This window comes from Vulpes vulpes, chromosome 9, assembly GCF_048418805.1.
Source record: "Vulpes vulpes isolate BD-2025 chromosome 9, VulVul3, whole genome shotgun sequence".
NCBI classification, from domain to species: domain Eukaryota; kingdom Metazoa; phylum Chordata; class Mammalia; order Carnivora; family Canidae; genus Vulpes; species Vulpes vulpes.
In genome coordinates, this window is record NC_132788.1 from 104,847,322 (window position 1) to 104,864,759 (window position 17,438).

A 17,438-nucleotide genomic window follows, 5' to 3' on the forward strand; every position below is an offset into this window, starting at 1 on the left:
CCATGCACTTCCTCCTTGTTCTCTCGGACTGGCCACCATACTGTGAGGAAGCCCAACCAGCCATGAAAAAACAACTTATGAGAACAAGAACCAGAGCTTCAGCCCTCAGCCCTGGTGGGGCAGACAGCCCAAGGCCAGCACCAGCTGAGCAGCCATGTGAGTGTGCTCTCTTTCAAGTGGATCCTCCAGCCCCCACTTGAGCCAACTCAGCTGACACTGCATGGAACAGAGACAAGCCACGTCACCAAACTCAACCAAAATGACAGATATATCCATGAGCAAAATAAATGATTGCCCTTGTTTGGGTGACTAAGTTGGCAGGAGTTCAGCTACTCAGCAGTAGATAAAAAAGAAGTAGCTTAAAAAGAACTTAAAAAGCCCATAGAGCAATTTACTCAGTGGAGGGCCCATAAAATTGCAGTCGTGGTACAGTGGGGTGGTCCAGCGCCAAGTCTCCTTCAGCCCTGCTCTGCCAAGTCATCCTAAACCCTTGCAACATCCATGGCATGCAAATACAGCTTCAAGGTGAGTTTCTTATAGCCTCTCCCAGAAAACTGGGCCTCTCCTACACAGAAATCTGGAGCTGCCACTGTACATCAGGATCAAACCTCAGGAATGTTCGTTCCACCTTTCTGTGAAGTAGTAAAACATTAGGAACAAGCGATAAAGGCTGATTAAATCTGGGGTTGACATAAAGAATAAGGAATGTGTTCCTTCGTTCCACAGATATCACCTGACTACTCACTAGATATCAGGCACCACAAAGGATAAGGTGGATGAAATCCTTGCTGTGGGATCCATACTTTGCTAGATGGGGAATGTTGATTTGAATCCAAAGTTTGAAACAAAGGCCCATCAGGACTACTGAAGCTTACTGAATAACCCATAAATTGTAACCCCAAAATAAAGAGGGTTTGGGGGCTCACAGGGAACTACAACAATAGAAACCAATTATCTTCTTCAGAGCCCAGAAAACTATAGCTTGTGAGGCAAATCCAGTCCACTGCCTGTTTGTATAAATAGTTTTATTGGGACAAAGCCACATCATTCATTTATTGGGACAAAGCCATATCATATATGGCTGCTTTCCCACTACAACTGGGGTATTAGTTTCTGAGACAGATCCTGTGGCTTGCAACCTCCACAATATTTACTATTTGGTCCCTGACATAAAAAACCTGGCTGACCGCTGGTCTTATCCAGAGGTGACAGTCAGATATTGACTGTTGAGGGGAGAATCAAGATCTAAAAGGAAGAAATGCAGACAAAGAACTTCAATCTTTCTAGGGACTATCTCAATTCATATGACTTATGTTAGTGATACTTCCTGTATATGCACGTAGCATACGTGACTGCATTTAATTTTCCCAAAATCCTTTGACGTAGTTATTATTCTATAGTCACTCTACAGATGGGAACATTGAGGCTTAGAGAGGGTAAATACCTTCCCCCAACAGCTTACAACTAGATGACATGATTCAGAGATTGCTGTTAGATTCTGCAGGATGTGGGTTTGGAGGCCAGTTCAACCAACATGACCATGAATGCATCATTTTGGGGCTCCAAGCAGTTTCCTCATCTGTACACCGGAGATTATCATGATGCCTGCACTCAGTTTCATGTAAAAATACACAGAGAGACACACCTGGGTGGCTCTGCGATTGAGCGCCTTGCTTTGGCCCAGGGGGAGAAACTGGATGACCTGGATCTAGTCCCACATCGGGCTCCCTGCATGGAGCCTGCTTCTCCCTCTATGTCTATGCCTCTCTCTCTCTCTCTCTCTCTCTCTCTCTCTCTCTCTGTGTGTGTGATGAATAAATAAATGAAATCTTCAAAAAAAATGCACAGAGAGCCCTCGACAGGGGACCGGTACTCAGTGAATGTTAGAAATTTTTGCTTTCTGCTTGGAGAGGCAATGAAAAGGAGTTCTCCCAAAATGAAAGCAGCCGCTATTTCTGCATATAAACAAATAGCATGGTTTTTACTTTTATTTCCATCCTAATGCCAGCTCCGAATCATTGGAAGTTTTAGAGCAGGAATTGTTGTCATTATAGAAAAAGAAAGGAAAAAATGGTCAGGGAAGGAGAGAGGGAGTAAATAATGTTTGGGGGAAAAGAAAGAGTACCTACATCCACTACCCCACCAGCTTCTACCCGATTTTCCTACAAAATGCTGGAGGGTTTCAAGGTTGCATGTACTCACCTATGCATGTCACTCCTGGGCCCTTAAATTGCTTCACTCCATTGCTGGGTAGAAAACCTCGTTTGCAAGTGCAGTAGTAACTATCCGAAGTGTCAGTGCATTTTGCATAAGCTGGGCACGTGGTGGTATCTGCACACTCGTTCACACCTGGGCAGCACAGAAGCAAGAAGTCAGGTTAGAGCCTCAGGGTGGGTTTCCAGAGGAGCATGAGAGAGTAAAGGGGACTGTTGTAGGCTGAACTATCTCTGGAAGACCTAAGCCTTTGTCCCTGGGAATGTAACCTTATTTGGAAATAGAGTCTTTGTAGATATAATTAAGACCTCCATGAGGATGTGTGGGAGGCCCCTTAGTGTGATAAGAGATGTAGAATGTCCCTTAATCGGATATGATGATGATTTTTAAGAAAGGGAAAAGAGGCACATGGACAGCTCAAGGACAACAGTACCTGGTGACAGAGGCAGAGACTGGAGTCATGTGGCTACAAACCAAGGAACACCAAGGATTTCTGGCCACACCAGGACAAACTCTCCCAAGAGGCTTCAGAAAAAGCATGGCCCTGCAGACACCTTAATTTCAGATTTCTGGGCCCCAGAATGGCGAGGGAATAGAATTCCCCTTGTTTTAAGCCCTCTGTTTGGTGGCAACTGGTTATAGCAACTCTGAGATACTGCTCAATGCTGTCAGGGACCTTGGAGACTCTACACCCCTGCTGCTCCAAGAGTACTTCATGGGCCAGGAGCACCAGCACTGCCTGGGAGTTGGTGGCAATGCAACCTGTCAGGCCCCTCCCCAGAACTGATGAATCAGAATCTGCATTTTTACAAGGCCCTGGGTGATCTGTGTGCACAGGAAAGTTGAAATGCAGTGACGTGGACACCTGCTACTCCAAAGGGGGTCCTCAGACCAACAGCATCTGCCTCCCCTGGATCCCAGGTCTGGAAAAAGCAAATGCTGACTCTGCTGGTCAAGAAAGAGGCCTGAGATTCTGTGTTTCTCACAAGTCCCTGAATGAATCTGATGCTGCTGGTCCATGGACCACGTCATGGGCATGAGACTAGACAGAAGAGTCTGAGACTTAAAATTTCAGCCTTGGAAGCACAGAAGACCCAGGTTCAAAACAAAAACAAAACAAAAACCTCTAGCAGCAAACCATCAAGCAGAGAACAGCAGTCCTTCCCCAGACCCACATCCCCTACTTCCTTGTAGTAACATGACTTCCAGTTAAAGACTGCGTTCTCTGTGCGTCCTGCAGCTAGGTGTGGCCTGGTTGCTAAGTTCTGCCCAATGGGCATGCACAAAAGTGATATGCACACTGTTTGGCCATGCTCTTAATGAGAATAAATATCTTCTCTACTTCCCCTATCCTCTTCCCCCTTGGCTGAAACATGAACAGAGGAGGCTGATCTATCCTTCACCATGAGAATAATGGCATGGAAAACCACATACTGAGGGATAGAGAGGCAACAAGTGGAAGGCACCTGGGAGCTGGGATGATCAGGGCAGCCTTGTCACCCTGTTCCATCTACAGTTTGGAGATTTATGAAAAGAATCAATGCCCAGAAGTCAGTGGCATTTCTATACACTAACAATGAGACTGAAGAAAGAGAAATTAAGGAGTCAATCCCATTTACAATTGCACCCAAAAGCATAAGATACCTAGGAATAAACCTAACCAAAGAGGTAAAGGATCTATACCCTAAAAACTACGGAACGCTTCAGAAAGAAATTGAGGAAGATACAAAGAGATGGAAAAATACTCCATGCTCATGTTTTTGGAAGAATTAATATTGTGAAAATGTCAATGTTACCCAGAGAAATTTACACATTTAATACAATCCCTATCAAAATACCATGGACTTTCTTCAGAGAGTTAGAACAAATTATTTTAAGATTTGTGTGGAATCAGAAAAGACCCCAAATAGCCAGGGGAATTTTAAAAAAGAAAACCATATCTGGGGGCATCACAATGCCAGATTTCAGGTTGTACTACAAAGCTGTGGTCATCAAGACAGTGTGGTACTGGCACAAAAACAGACACATAGATCAATGAAACAGAATAGAGAATCCAGAAGTGGACCCTCAACTTTATGGTCAACTAATATTTGATAAAGGAGGAAAGACTATCCACTGGAAGAAAGACAGTCTCTTCAATAAATGGTGTTGGGAAAATTGGACATCCACATGCAGAAGAATGAAACTAGACCACTCTCCTACACCATACACAAAGATAAACTCAAAATGGATGAAAGATCTAAATGTGACACAAGATTCCATCAAAATCCTAGAGGAGAACACAAGCAACACCCTTTTTGAACGTGGCCACAGTAACTTCTTGCAAGATACATCCACAAAGGCAAAAGAAACAAAAGCAAAAATGAACTATTGGGACTTAATCAAGATAAGAAGCTTTTGCACAGCAAAGGATACAGTCAACAAAACTAAAAGACAACCTACAGAATGGGAGAAGATATTTGCAAATGACCGATCAGATAAAGGGCTAGTTTCCAAGATCCATAAAGAACTTATTAAACTCAACAGCAAAGAAACAAACAATCCAATCATGAAATGGGCAAAAGACATGAACAGAAATCTCACAGAGGAAGACATAGACATGGCCAACAGGCACATGAGAAAATGCTCCGCATCACTTGCCATCAGGGAAATACAAATCAAAACCACAATGAGATCCCACCTCACACCAATGACAATGGGGAAAATTAACAAGGCAGGAAACCACAAATGTTGGAGAGGATGTGGAGAAAGGGGAACCCTCTTGCACTGTTGGTGGGAATGTGAACTGGTGCAGCCACTCTGGAAAACTGTGTGGAGGTTCCTCAAAGAATTAAAAATAGATCTGCCCTATGACCCAGCAATTGCACTGCTGGGGATTTACTCCAAAGATACAGATGCAATGAAACGCCGGGACACCTGCACCCCAATGTTTATAACAGCAATGTCCACAATAGCCAAACTGTGGAAGGAGCCTCGGTGTCCATCGAAAGATGAATGGATAAAGAAGATGTGGTTTATGTATACAATGGAATATTACTCAGCCATTAGAAATGACAAATACCCGCCATTTGCTTCGACGTGGATGGAACTGGAGGGTATTATGCTGAGTGAAATAAGTCAATCAGAGAAGGACAAACATTATATGGTCTCATTCATTTGGGGAACATAACTAATAGTGAAAGGGAATAAAGGGGAAGGGAGAAGAAATGTGTGGGAAATATCAGAAAGGGAGACAGAACATAAAGACTCCTAACTCTGGGAAACAAACTAGGGGTGGTGGAAGGGGAGGAGGGTGGGGGGTGAGGGAGACTGGGTTACGGGCACTGAGGGGGGCACTTGACGGGCTGATCACTGGGTGTAATTCTATATGTTGGCAAATTGAACACCAATAAAAAATAAATTTATAAAAAAAGCTGCAAATACAGAGAAATGAGCACAGGAAAAAAAAAAGGATGTCCTTCTAAGAGCTAAATTTCTAAGTTGTTGTTTGGTTTCTGTGGAAACCGTCAAAACAACATCCTAGCCAGTCCAGCTCTGGGACAAGTGATTGCACCACCCTGGACCTCAGTTTGCCTGTTTAGTCCTCACCGTCACATCCAGTGGGTCCACAGGCCCTGTTGGTTCTCTGTCCAAAGAGCATTTGGCATCTACCTGCTTTTCTCTATCACCACGGCTATGCTTGGTACAGATCCTCCTCTGGATTCTGCATCCCTAAATCCTCCATTGTCCACTGCAATCTCTTCTCCACATAGTAGCCACCTCTGAACACGTATTTGATCATCTACCCCTACCACTGCCTGTTGCACTCAGAATTCAAATCCAAATCACTTAACAGGACCCACAAAGCCCCAGGGACCAGACCCAACCACATCTTTAAGCCTCGTTTCCTATTACTCTCAATGTCCAGGACTTCCCACTGCAGGGCCTTTGCTCGTGTTCTTCCCTTTGCCTCTGCTCATCTGGCCAGCTCCTATTCACTCCTCAGGTCTTGCCTTAGTATCTTTCCCCCAAAAACAGCCTCCCCTGACACCTCGAAATCTACATGCGCTCTTTCTTTATGACAGTTATCTTAAATATAGTTGATTTTTTGTATCCTTAGCTTTTTAATGATCATTTTCCCCACCACACCAAACCCAGATTGATTCCATTGTGAAGGGACACAAGGAGATGCTTACTTTGGCAGGTGAAGTTTGAGGAGCCTCCTGGATTGGGACGAAAGCCCTTATTGCATCTACAGCTGTAGGAGCCCAGGGTATTGGTGCAGACAGAATTGGGGCCACATGGTGATGGTTCTTGGGAGCATTCATCAATATCTGCAAAGAACTTGAGAATATCAAACAACCCAGAAGAACCAAGAGATACATCTTTCCAAGGATGTTCAGCAAACCCTCATTTCACCTCTACATTTGACTTCTTGGTCTGTGAAGCTTAGCTGTCCATTGCTTGGTATAAAGCCAAGAGAGCAGGTACAAAAGTAGCTCCCAGGGCTGTTGGTGCAAGTTGCATTGGAAAGGGCACATGTGGGAACACCTGGATGGCTCAGCAGTTGAGCATCTGCTTTTGGCTCAGGTCGTGAACCTGGGGTCCTGGGATCAAATTCCACTCAGGCTTCCCCTAGGGAGCCTGCTTCTCCTTTGCCTGCCTCTCTCTCCATGTCTCTGTGTCTATCATGAACGAATAAATAAAATCTTTTTAAAAGGGAAGGGCACAAGTGAAAGCACTCATCAATATCTGTAGGGTAGAGAATGGGCATGAGGCAGGTGGCTAGAAATCCTACAAAAGTCAAAAGTCAATCCTACAAAAGTCACATTTCCAAGGCATGGAGTTGTCCCTAAGACATGGTGTCCCAAGCAAGGTCATATCCCAGAAATCTCTGCAACTACATGGGGCCACATGACTGGTTTTCACTTAGAGAAGGGGAGCAAGTACGACATTTGTCACTTCTGGACCAAGGTGGTACAAAGTGGGTGTCCCTTCTGTCTCTCTTCCCACCACTGGCTGAACCAGCAATTCCAAAGTCATAAGTGATATAGGAACCAACAGATGTGAGGAAAATGGATCCCTTATCACCATGTGGAGAAAAGCTGCCCACTGGCCAGATATGTCTATATTGGATGGTAATGAGAGTCAGAAATTCTTTTATGTTAAGCTAATGATTCTCAACTAGGGAGGCTTGCCCCATGCACCCCTGCCAAGGGGCATGGACAATATCTGGAGACATCTTTGGTTGTTTGACTGGGCCAGGGTTAGAGGGTGTACTACTGTGATCTAGTGGGTAGAAGCCACAGATACTGCCAAATATCCTATAGCACGCAGGACAGCCCTCCACCACACAGAGCTATCTAGTGCAGAGGATCACTGGAGAAGGGAGGGAAAACTGAGTGAGAAGTCATTAGAGAGGGAGAAAAGCCATGGGAGACTCTTAACTCTGGGAAACAACCGGAGGGCTGCTGGATGGGAGGTGGGTGGCGGGATGGGGTAATTGGGTGATCGGCATTAAGGAGGGCACCTCATGTGATGAGCACTAAGTGTTATTATACACAACAAGTGACATATGCAACACTACATCTGAAACTAAGATGTACTATATGTTGGCTAATTGAATTTGAATATAAAAAAGGAATTATTAAAAAAAAAAAGGAATTATTGGGGATCCCTGGGTGGCTCAGTGTTTGGCGCCTGCCTTGGCCCAGGGCACGATCCTGGAATCCTGGGATCGAGTCCTGTGTCAGACTTCCGGTATGGAGCTTGCTTCTCCTTCTGCCTGTGTCTCTGCCTCTCTCTCTCCCTCTCTCTCTGTGACTATCATAAATAAATAAAAATTAAAAAAAAAAACATCCAGGAGGTGAACTCTCATCAGAAATAGCACAAATGGGAAGTGCCTGGGTGGCTCAGTCAGTTAAGCACCTGCCTTCAGCTCAGGTCATGATCCCAGGGTTTGGAATAAAGCGCCTGCTTCTTCCTCTCTCCCTCTGCCCCTCCCCCAAGCTCATGTCCTCTCTCTCTCTCTCTCTCTCTCTCTCTCTCTCTCTCAAATAAAATAAATATTCTTTTAAAAAAAGAAATAGGAAAAAAAAAAGAAATAGCACAAATGGAGTTTATATTTTGCATATGGAGCCGGACTAGGTGCATGGTTTTCCAAACCGTATTGACGGAGAAAACCTCCCTTCATGCAAAATGAAACTTGTTGAGTAGGTAAAACAAATAAAAGCAGTGATAATTGGACCGGAATGGGGTCCTGAAAAAATGTCTATGAGCCCAGAGTGCTCTATTAATTTATATAAGGTCCCTTTCAAATGTGCCTCTCTATTGTCCTGCCTCTAACAATGTCAGCAGCTGGTGAAAATAATGAGTGAAAAGAAATAGAACATTTTTTAATGAAAAGAAGCATGCATTTCCCCTGGGGGTCAAAGAACATAAGACATGTTCTGCAGTAGAGTAGATCCTCCAAAGACGGCCACCATCAATTCCTCCACTTCCTGTGTGCCCTTCTTGCTTCCCCAGTCAGATAGTGAGTTAATTCCCCCTTCCTTGGCATCTACGCTAGCCCCATGATTGTGACCAGGAGAATGAGGCAGAGGTAATGTTCTGTGACTTGTAAGCACAAGTCTTATAAGAACCCAGAGTTTCTGCTTTCTTCCCCTTGTACATTCCCTTCCTGAAAACCAGCTTCCATGATCTGAGGAAGCCCAAGAAGCCATGAGGATGGGCCCATGAGGAAAACTGAGGGGCCCAGCTGATCTCCCAGCCAGAGACCGACACCAACTACCAGTCATGTACACAAGGCCATTTTGGACCGGGCAACCATCCCAGGGCCCCCAGAAAACCCAAGTGGTCAGCCAACAGAATCATGAGCAAGCACAAAGCAGTGGGAAGCCACTATATTTCAAGGTAGTTTGACAGCCATTGAAAATTCTCAGCATGGCTGAGAGCATTACCTGTACATATGAAATCTTCTGGTTTCTCAGGAGTCCAAACAGCAGGCGAAAAGTACCCAGGCAGGCAGGAACAATTATATTCTCCCAGGATGTTGGTACAGACAGAGTTGAGGCCACAAATAGTTGAGTTCCTGGCACATTCATCCACATCTAAGCAGAAAAGTGATCTAAGTCAAAAGGATGAAGGATGCCGAGGCCATGGCAGTGCATAGCCCCACCTTGCCTCAAGCCAGTGAGTCTCTTGGGATCTGCTCACATCCTTTTAGACACTACTGAAAGGAAGTGCAAAGAGGCATGTCTGTGACCCACACAAATCTTCAGATGAGGCTCTCTATAGCTCTGGAATAAAACCAAGCTCTTCATTAGAACACGGCAGACATCAAGAGTCTGGTCCCACCTAAGCTCACCTAGCTCACCTTTCTCTTCTAAACCCATAGTCATTTCTGATCCAGATTCATTGACTACCAGTAGGTTCATGAAGTCTCCTTCTCTGCTCCCTCAGGCCTGAACCCACTTGCCCCACTCTGTCCTTAATACGTCTCAATTCCTTTCCAAGGAATCACTACATCATCAGTAATAATAATTGAGAGACGTCTAACTGGAGGCATAGAGAGCATGGACAGGTTGGGCTCAAAGCCTGGCTCTGTGCCTGTTCATTGTGTGTTCCAGGGGGCTGTGGACTCAGTTAGGTCTCCCCAAATTCATATGGCAAAGCCCTAACACTCAGTGGGATGGTGTTTGGACATGGGCCCTTGTAAGATGATTGGATTAAGATGAGATCTGATAATAGGATTAGTGCCCTTAAAAGAAGAAAAGGGAAGTTTTCAGGCTTCTTAGGCCTGGGAAGAGGTTCAAGAACGAGACATCTCCCCAGACTGTCTTGAGTCAGAATCTGGGAATTTAAGGATTAAGTCCATGCTGGCCCTATGCAAGCCCCCATGCTGGGTTGCTGGACATTGCAGCCTCATTTGGAGGCTGAAATTGCATGATGGTTAGAGCACAGGGTGTGAAGTCACACTCAGCACAGTATAGATCATGATTCCCCTATTTCCTGTCTATTTGACTGTGGAAGAGTTGCTCCACCCCAATGGAGGCTCATTTTCCTCATCTGTAAAATGGGTATAAAATACACTGACACCATCAGGTTGTTGGGAAGACAATGGGTACAAGAACGGAAAAGCTTAATGCTTTCTGGGATCCAGCCTCCAGGCCTCTGTACCTGCTGTTTTCTCCTCCTGGAACACCGATCACCAGAAATCCAATATTCACTCCCCCATGCCCTTTATATCTTTTCTCAAATACCAGCTTCCCAGCATGGCCTTTCCTTACCACTCTATTAAAAATAGACCCTCACCTCAAGCTCTCCCTATCCAGCTCCTGCCTTATTTATCTTTATTTCCTTCAAGTATTCTTGGCACATGATATGTTCATGTATTTATGTTGCCATATATCTACCCAACACTAGGTGATGAGTTCCAGGAGAACAAATAGTTTTTACTCTGTTATTTACTGCTGCATCCACCATCTCTAGAATCATGCCTGGTGTATACTAGGTACTCAGGAAGTATTTGTTGAATGAGTGAGTGAGTGAGTGAGTGAGTGAATGAATGAATGAATGAATGAATTACATTGGCTTGGCAGGTGAGGGCTGTAAGCTTGGCTAAGACTCATCCTAATCCCTCCCATACCACAGCTGTCTTGGCAAACAGACTTGGACCTCGTTTGCCAACAGACTCCTTCCACCTACCTCCACATATCTCTCCTGAACCCAGGAGGCTCTTATTTCCACCACTAGATTCAAATCCTACATTGCAGACACAAGAGTAGCTTCCAAGACTGTTGTGGCAAGTGGCATGCTCTGGGCAAGTTCTGGGATCAGCACATTCATCCACATCTGTTCAGTGGAAATGAAAACCCAAGTCAAAAAGGTGTTTTCCCCACGCCTTGAATCTAGCTGGTGCCTATGACTTTCACTGAACAATAGAATGCAGCAGAAATGATGTGGTGTCACTGCTATTCAACATAGTACTAGAAGTCCTAGCCTCAGCAATCAGGCAACAAAAAGAAATAAAAGGCATCCAAATTGGCAAAGAAGTCAAACTCTCCCTCTTTGCAGATGACATGATACTATACATAGAAAACCCAAAAGACTCCACCCCAAGGTTGCTAGAACTCATACAGCAATTCAGCAGTGTGGCAGGATACAAAATCAATGCCCAGATCAGTGGCATTTCTATACACTAACAATGAGACTGAAGAAAGAGAAATTAAGGAATCAATTCCATTTACAATTGCACCAAAAAAGATAAGATACCTAGGAATAAATCTAACCAAAGAGGTAAAGGATCTGTACCCTAAAAACTATGGAACGCTTCAGAAAGAAATTGAGGAAGACACAAAGAGATGGAAAAATACTCCATGCTCATGGACTGGAAGAATTAATATTGTGAAAATGTCAATGTTACCCAGGGAAATTTACACATTTAATGCAATCCCTATCAAAATACCATGGACTTTCTTCAGAGAGTTAGAACAAATCATCTTAAGATTTGTGTGGAATCAAAAAAGACCCCGAATAGCCAGGGGAATTTTAAAAAAGAAAACCATAGCGGGGGGCATCACAATGCCAGATCTCAGGTTGTACCACAAAGCTGTGGTCATCAAGACAGTGTGGTACTGGCACAAAAACAGACACATAGATCAACGGAACAGAATAGAGAACCCAGAAGTGGACCCTCAACTTTATGGTCAACTAATATTCAACAAAGTGGGAAAGACTATCCACTGGAAGAAAGACAGTCTCTTCAATAAATGGTGCTGGGAAAATTGGACATCCACATGCAGAAGAATGAAACTAGAGCACTCTCTTACACCATACACAAAGATAAACTCAAAATGGATGAAAGATCTAAATGTGAGACAAGATTCCATCAAAATCCTAGAGAAGAACACAGGCAACACCCTTTTTGAGCTTGGCCACAGTAACTTCTTGCAAGATACATCCACGAAGTCAAGAGAAACAAAAGCAAAAATGAATTATTGGGACTTCATCAAGATAAAAAGCTTCTGCACAGCAAAAGAAAGTCCACAAAACTAAAAGACAACCTACAGAATGGGAGAAAATATTTGCAAACGACCTATCAGATAAAGGACTAGTATCCAAGATCTATAAATAACTTATTAAACTAAACAGCAAAGAAACAATCCAATCATGAAATGGGCAAAAGACATGAAGAGAAATCTCACAGAGGAAGACATAGACATGGCCAAAAGGCACATGGGAAAATGCTCCACATCACTGGCCATCAGGGAAATACAAATCAAAACCACAATGAGATCCCACCTCACACCAGTGAGAATGGGGAAAAGGCAGGAAACAACAAATGTTGGAGAGGATGTGGAGAAAGGGGAACCCTCTTGCACTGTTGGTGGGAATGTGAGCTGGTGCAGCCACTCTGGAAAACTGTGTGGAGGTTCCTCAAAAAGTTAAAAATAGACCTGCCCTACGATCCAGCAATTGCACTACGGGGGATTTACCCCAAAGATACAGATGCCGTGAAACGCCGGGACACCTGCACCCTGATGTTTATAGCAGCAATGTCCACAATAGCCAAACTGTGGAAGGAGCCTCGGTGTCCATCGAAAGATGAATGGATAAAGAAGATGTGGTCTATGTATACAATGGAGTATTACTCAGCCATTAGAAACGACAAATACCCACCATTTGCTTCAACGTGGATGGAACTGGAGGGTATTATGCTGAGTGAAATAAGTCAATTGGAAAAGGACAAACATTATATGGTCTCATTCATTTGGGGAATATAAAAATTAGTGAAAGGGAATAAAGGGGAAAGGAGAGAAAATGAGTGGGAAATATCAGAAAGGGAGACAGAACATGAAAGACTCTTAACTCTGAGAAATGAACTAGGGGTAGGGGAAGGGGAGGTGGGCGGGGGGTGGGGGTGACTGGGTGACCAGCACTGAAGTGGGCACTTGACGGGCTGATCACTGGGTGTTATTCTATATGTTGGCAAATTGAACACCAATAAAAAGTAAATTTATATAAAAAAGAAAATATCAGTGAGGGTGACAAAACATGAGAGATACCTAACTCTGGGAAATGAACAAGGGGTAATGGAAGGGGAGGTGGGTGGGGGTTTGGGGTGACTGGGGATGGGCACTGAGGGGGATGAGCACTGGGTGTTATGCTATATCTTGGCAAATTGAACTCCAATAAAAAAAATTTTTTAAAGAAATGATGTGATGTCAGTTCCAAAATTAGATTTCTAGAGATTTATTTGCTTCAGCTCATTTTTATCATTCATAATGATATTGATGGATCATCCCTGATAACCCCCTTCATGGGAGGTCACCAGCTGAGATGAAACATGCTGACCCATAGCTGACCACAGATATATGAACAAGCACATGAGAGACCCTAGGAACTGACCAGCAAAGCCCAACCTAAACTTCCAATGCACAGAATAGAAAGCTAAACAGATGGTATTTGTTTCTAGCCACTGGCTTTCAGGGTAACTTGTTACTCAGCAGTACCTGACCGCTACAAATGGATCAGAAAAATTAGAAAGGATTTCCAATATCTCTCACTCCAAGCCAAGGGCATGTGATAAGGACTTGATCACTCCATGACTTGCTTGATGGAGTCACCCTCTGTACCAATGAGCATGGAGAATAGTAGTACTGCACCAGAAACAGGAAGATGGAGCGCTTGCATCTTGTGAAAATATTCTGGCTGCAGTTTGAAGGATGAATTCAAAAGGACAAGACGAGAGGAAGAGAAAGCCCAGAGAGGTTGGTAAAGTAGTAGCTGAGCCTGAACCAAGATGGGGAAGAATGGAGAGTTTTAAGACATATTTAGCAGGTAAATTCCCTAAGATATGATGACTGATTTAATATAGACATGGGAGTAGGGGTAAAGAGTCGAGGGTAACTCTTAAGACTCAAGTCCAATACTTTTTAGGAAAAATTCCTAAGATTGAATCTGAGCAACTCCTAGGACAGAGTTTTTCTACCTCAAAACTACTGGCATCTGGGACCAGATTATTTTTGAGTGTAGAAAAGCTACTCCATGCATTGCAGGGTATTTAGCAGTATCTCTGGCCTCTCCTCACTAGATCACAGTAGCACCCACAATGGCCCTTGAATACCACCATTATGACACTCAAAATGCCTCCAGACATTGCCAGAAACCCTTAAGAGGATAGAACTGCCAGGACAAAGCCATTCATTACACTCAAGTACTGCCTGACCCACTGCTTGTCTCATTGTAGGCCTTCAGCAGGACTTCAAATCCTGGCTCTTCTAGTGAACAGCTGCGTGTCCTTGGGGAATTTACTTCAATACTCTGAGCCTTAATTTCCTAATCCCCAAACAGAAGATCATAATCCCTACCTCACATGATCATCAAGTGAGGTGGTTCTTAATGGATTAAGTAGGTAAATAAAGAAAAGCAGGACCTCCATACCTTTACAAATGGAGTTGTGAGAGATGAATCCAACCTGGCATCTGCACTTGTAGCTTCCCAAGGTATTGATACAGTCAGCATGTTCTTGGCAGACCCCACTGGAGAGGCATTCATTGATGTCTGAGGAGCAGTGGAGGAGAGTGAGCAGACCCAAGATGGTGGTCTAAGGTGAGAGGCACATGTACCAAATGCAAGTGGTCACTGTCCCCCAGAGACCCATGCCTGAGAGCATTACCTGTGCAGATGAAACGACCTGGATTTCCTGATATCCAGTTATTTCCAGTGGGAGAAGAGAAACCAGGTGAACAGCTGCACTTGTACCTCCCCAGAAGGTTTTCACAGACTGAGTTGGGACCACATGGTGGGGGGTTTTGAGAACATTCATCTATATCTGGACCCAGAAAGAATTGGAATTACAAAATTCTCTTAAACTGTGCAGCACATTGTAATTTCAAAGATGGCAGAAATGATGTCTGCTATGCTGTATGCCCTTCATTCTATGTGAATTTTTTCTTTTGGGAAAAAATTGTGAAGTTTGAGTCTGAGCATCTCCTACTATAGAGTGTCTCTACCTCAGAACTACTGGTATCTGGGACCAGGTTAGTTTGGGGTGTAAGGAAGCTATTCTATGCATTGCAGGGTGTTTAGCAGCATCTGTAGCGTCTCCTCACTAGAACAGAGAGCACCCACAAGCCCCCTTGAATACGACCAGTTATGGCAATTAAAATGCCTCCAGACATTGCCAGCATCCCTTGAGAGGATATGACTGCAAAGACACAGCCCTTCATTACTCTCCAGTACAGCCTGACCCACTACCTGTCTCTTAGTAGGTCCTCGGCAGTACTTCAAATCCTGGCTATTCTAGTGAACAGCTGTGTGTCCTTGGGGAAGTTACTTCAATACTCTGAGTCTTAATTTCCTCATCCCCAAACTGAAGATCATAATCCCTACCTCACATGATCATCAAGTGAGGTGGTTCTTAATGGATTAAGCAGGTAAATAAAGAAAAGCAGGACCTCCATACCTTCACAGATGGAGTTGTGAGCGATGAATCCAACCTGGCATCTGCACTTGTAGCTTCCCAAGGTGTTGATACACTCAGCATGCTCTTGGCAGACCCCACGGGAGAGGCATTCATTGATGTCTGAGGAGCAGTGGAGGAGAGTGAGCAGACCCAAGATGGTGTGTCTAAGGTGAGAGGCACACGTACCCAGCTCAAGAGAGGTCACTGTCCCCCAGAGACCCATGCCTGAGAGCATTACCTGTGCAGATGAAACGACCTGGATTTCCCAGGATCCAGTCATTTCCAGTGGGAGAAGAGAAACCAGGCCAACAGCTGCACTTGTACCTCCCCAGAAGGTTTCTGCAGACTGAGTTGGGACCACATGGTGGGGGGCTTTGAGAACACTCATCTATATCTGGATCCAGAAAGAGGTGGAGTTACAAAATTGCCTTATCTTGTGTAGCACATTGTTTTTCAAGATGGCAGAAATGATGTCTGCCATGCTGTATGCCCTTCATTCTATGTGTATTTGTAGTCCATCCAGCAAGCAATGGGGTCTGCATTCACACCCTTTGTATCTGAGCATGATGGGACTATGAGGGTGGTGACACTAAGTCATAAAGATACCATGCACTTCCTCCTTGTTCTCTCGGAACTTGGCCACCATACTGTGAGGAAGCCCAACCAGCCATGAAAAAACAACTTATGAGAAGAAGAACCAGAGCTTCAGCCCTCAGCCCTGGTGGGGCAGACAGCCCAAGGCCAGCACCAGCTGAGCAGCCATGTGAGTGTGCTCTCTTTCAAGTGGATCCTCCAGCCCCCACTTGAGCCAACTCAGCTGACACTGCATGGAACAGAGACAAGCCACGTCACCAAACTCAAACAAAATGACAGATACATCCATGAGCAAAATAAATGATTGCCCTTGTTTGGATGTACTAAGTTGGCAGGAGTTCAGCTACTCAGCAGTAGATAAAAAAGAAGTAGCTTAAAAAGAACTTAAAAAGCCCATAGAGCAATTTACTCAGCGGAGGGCCCATAAAATTGTGCAGTCGTGGTACAGTGGGGTGGTCCAGCCCCAAGTCTCCTTCAGCCCTGCTCTGCCAAATCATTCTAAACCCTTGCAACATCCATGGCATGCAAATACAGCTTCAAGGTGAGTTTCTTATAGCCTCTCCCAGAAAACTGGGCCTCTCCTACACAGAAATCTGGAGCTGCCACTGTACATCAGGATCAAACCTCAGGAATGTTCGTTCCACCTTTCTGTGAAGTAGTAAAACATTAGGAACAAGCGATAAAGGCTGATTAAATCTGGGGTTGACATAAAGAATAAGGAATGTGTTCCTTCGTTCCACAAATATCACCTGACTACTCACTAGATATCAGGCACCACACAGAGATCAAAGGTATAAAGTGGATGAAATCCTTTCTATGGTAACCATACTTTGCTAGATGGGGAATGTTGATTTGAATCCAAAGTTTAAACCAGGGCCCATCAGGACTACTGAAGCTTACTGGATAACCCATAAATTGTAACGCCAAAATAAAGAAGGTTTGGGGGCTCCAAGGGAACTACAACAATAGAAACCAATTATCTTCTTCAGAGCCCAGCAAACTATAGCTTGTGAGGCAAATCCAGTCCACTACCTGTTTGTATAAATAGTTTTATTGGGACAAAGCCACGTCATTCATTTGTATATCATCTATGGCTGCTTTCCCACTACAACTGGGGTATTAAAGTTTCTGAGACAGATCCTATGGCTTGCAACCTCCACAATATTTACTATTTGGTCCCTGG

The 17,438-nt window shown here is 44.3% G+C and overlaps 1 protein-coding gene across 4 annotated transcripts in view; it reads right to left on the minus strand.

Moving 5' to 3' along the window:
• The window catches only part of ADGRE1 (adhesion G protein-coupled receptor E1), a 60,224-nt gene that overhangs the window by 27,978 nt on the left and 14,808 nt on the right, over positions 1–17,438 (minus strand). For 2 of the 4 annotated variants that reach the window (XM_072721619.1, XM_072721620.1), the window contains exons 4-11: positions 15,900–16,055; positions 15,662–15,781; positions 14,873–15,028; positions 14,638–14,757; positions 10,900–11,046; positions 9,153–9,302; positions 6,390–6,527; positions 2,203–2,349 (exon numbers count right to left, since the gene is read on the minus strand). In XM_072721619.1, the coding sequence (XP_072577720.1) occupies positions 2,203–2,349; positions 6,390–6,527; positions 9,153–9,302; positions 10,900–11,046; positions 14,638–14,757; positions 14,873–15,028; positions 15,662–15,781; positions 15,900–16,055 (1,134 nt within the window). The remainder of the gene's footprint in view (positions 1–2,202; positions 2,350–6,389; positions 6,528–9,152; positions 9,303–10,899; positions 11,047–14,637; positions 14,758–14,872; positions 15,029–15,661; positions 15,782–15,899; positions 16,056–17,438) is intronic. The other 2 variants (XM_072721621.1, XM_072721622.1) reach the window with 2 other exon arrangements.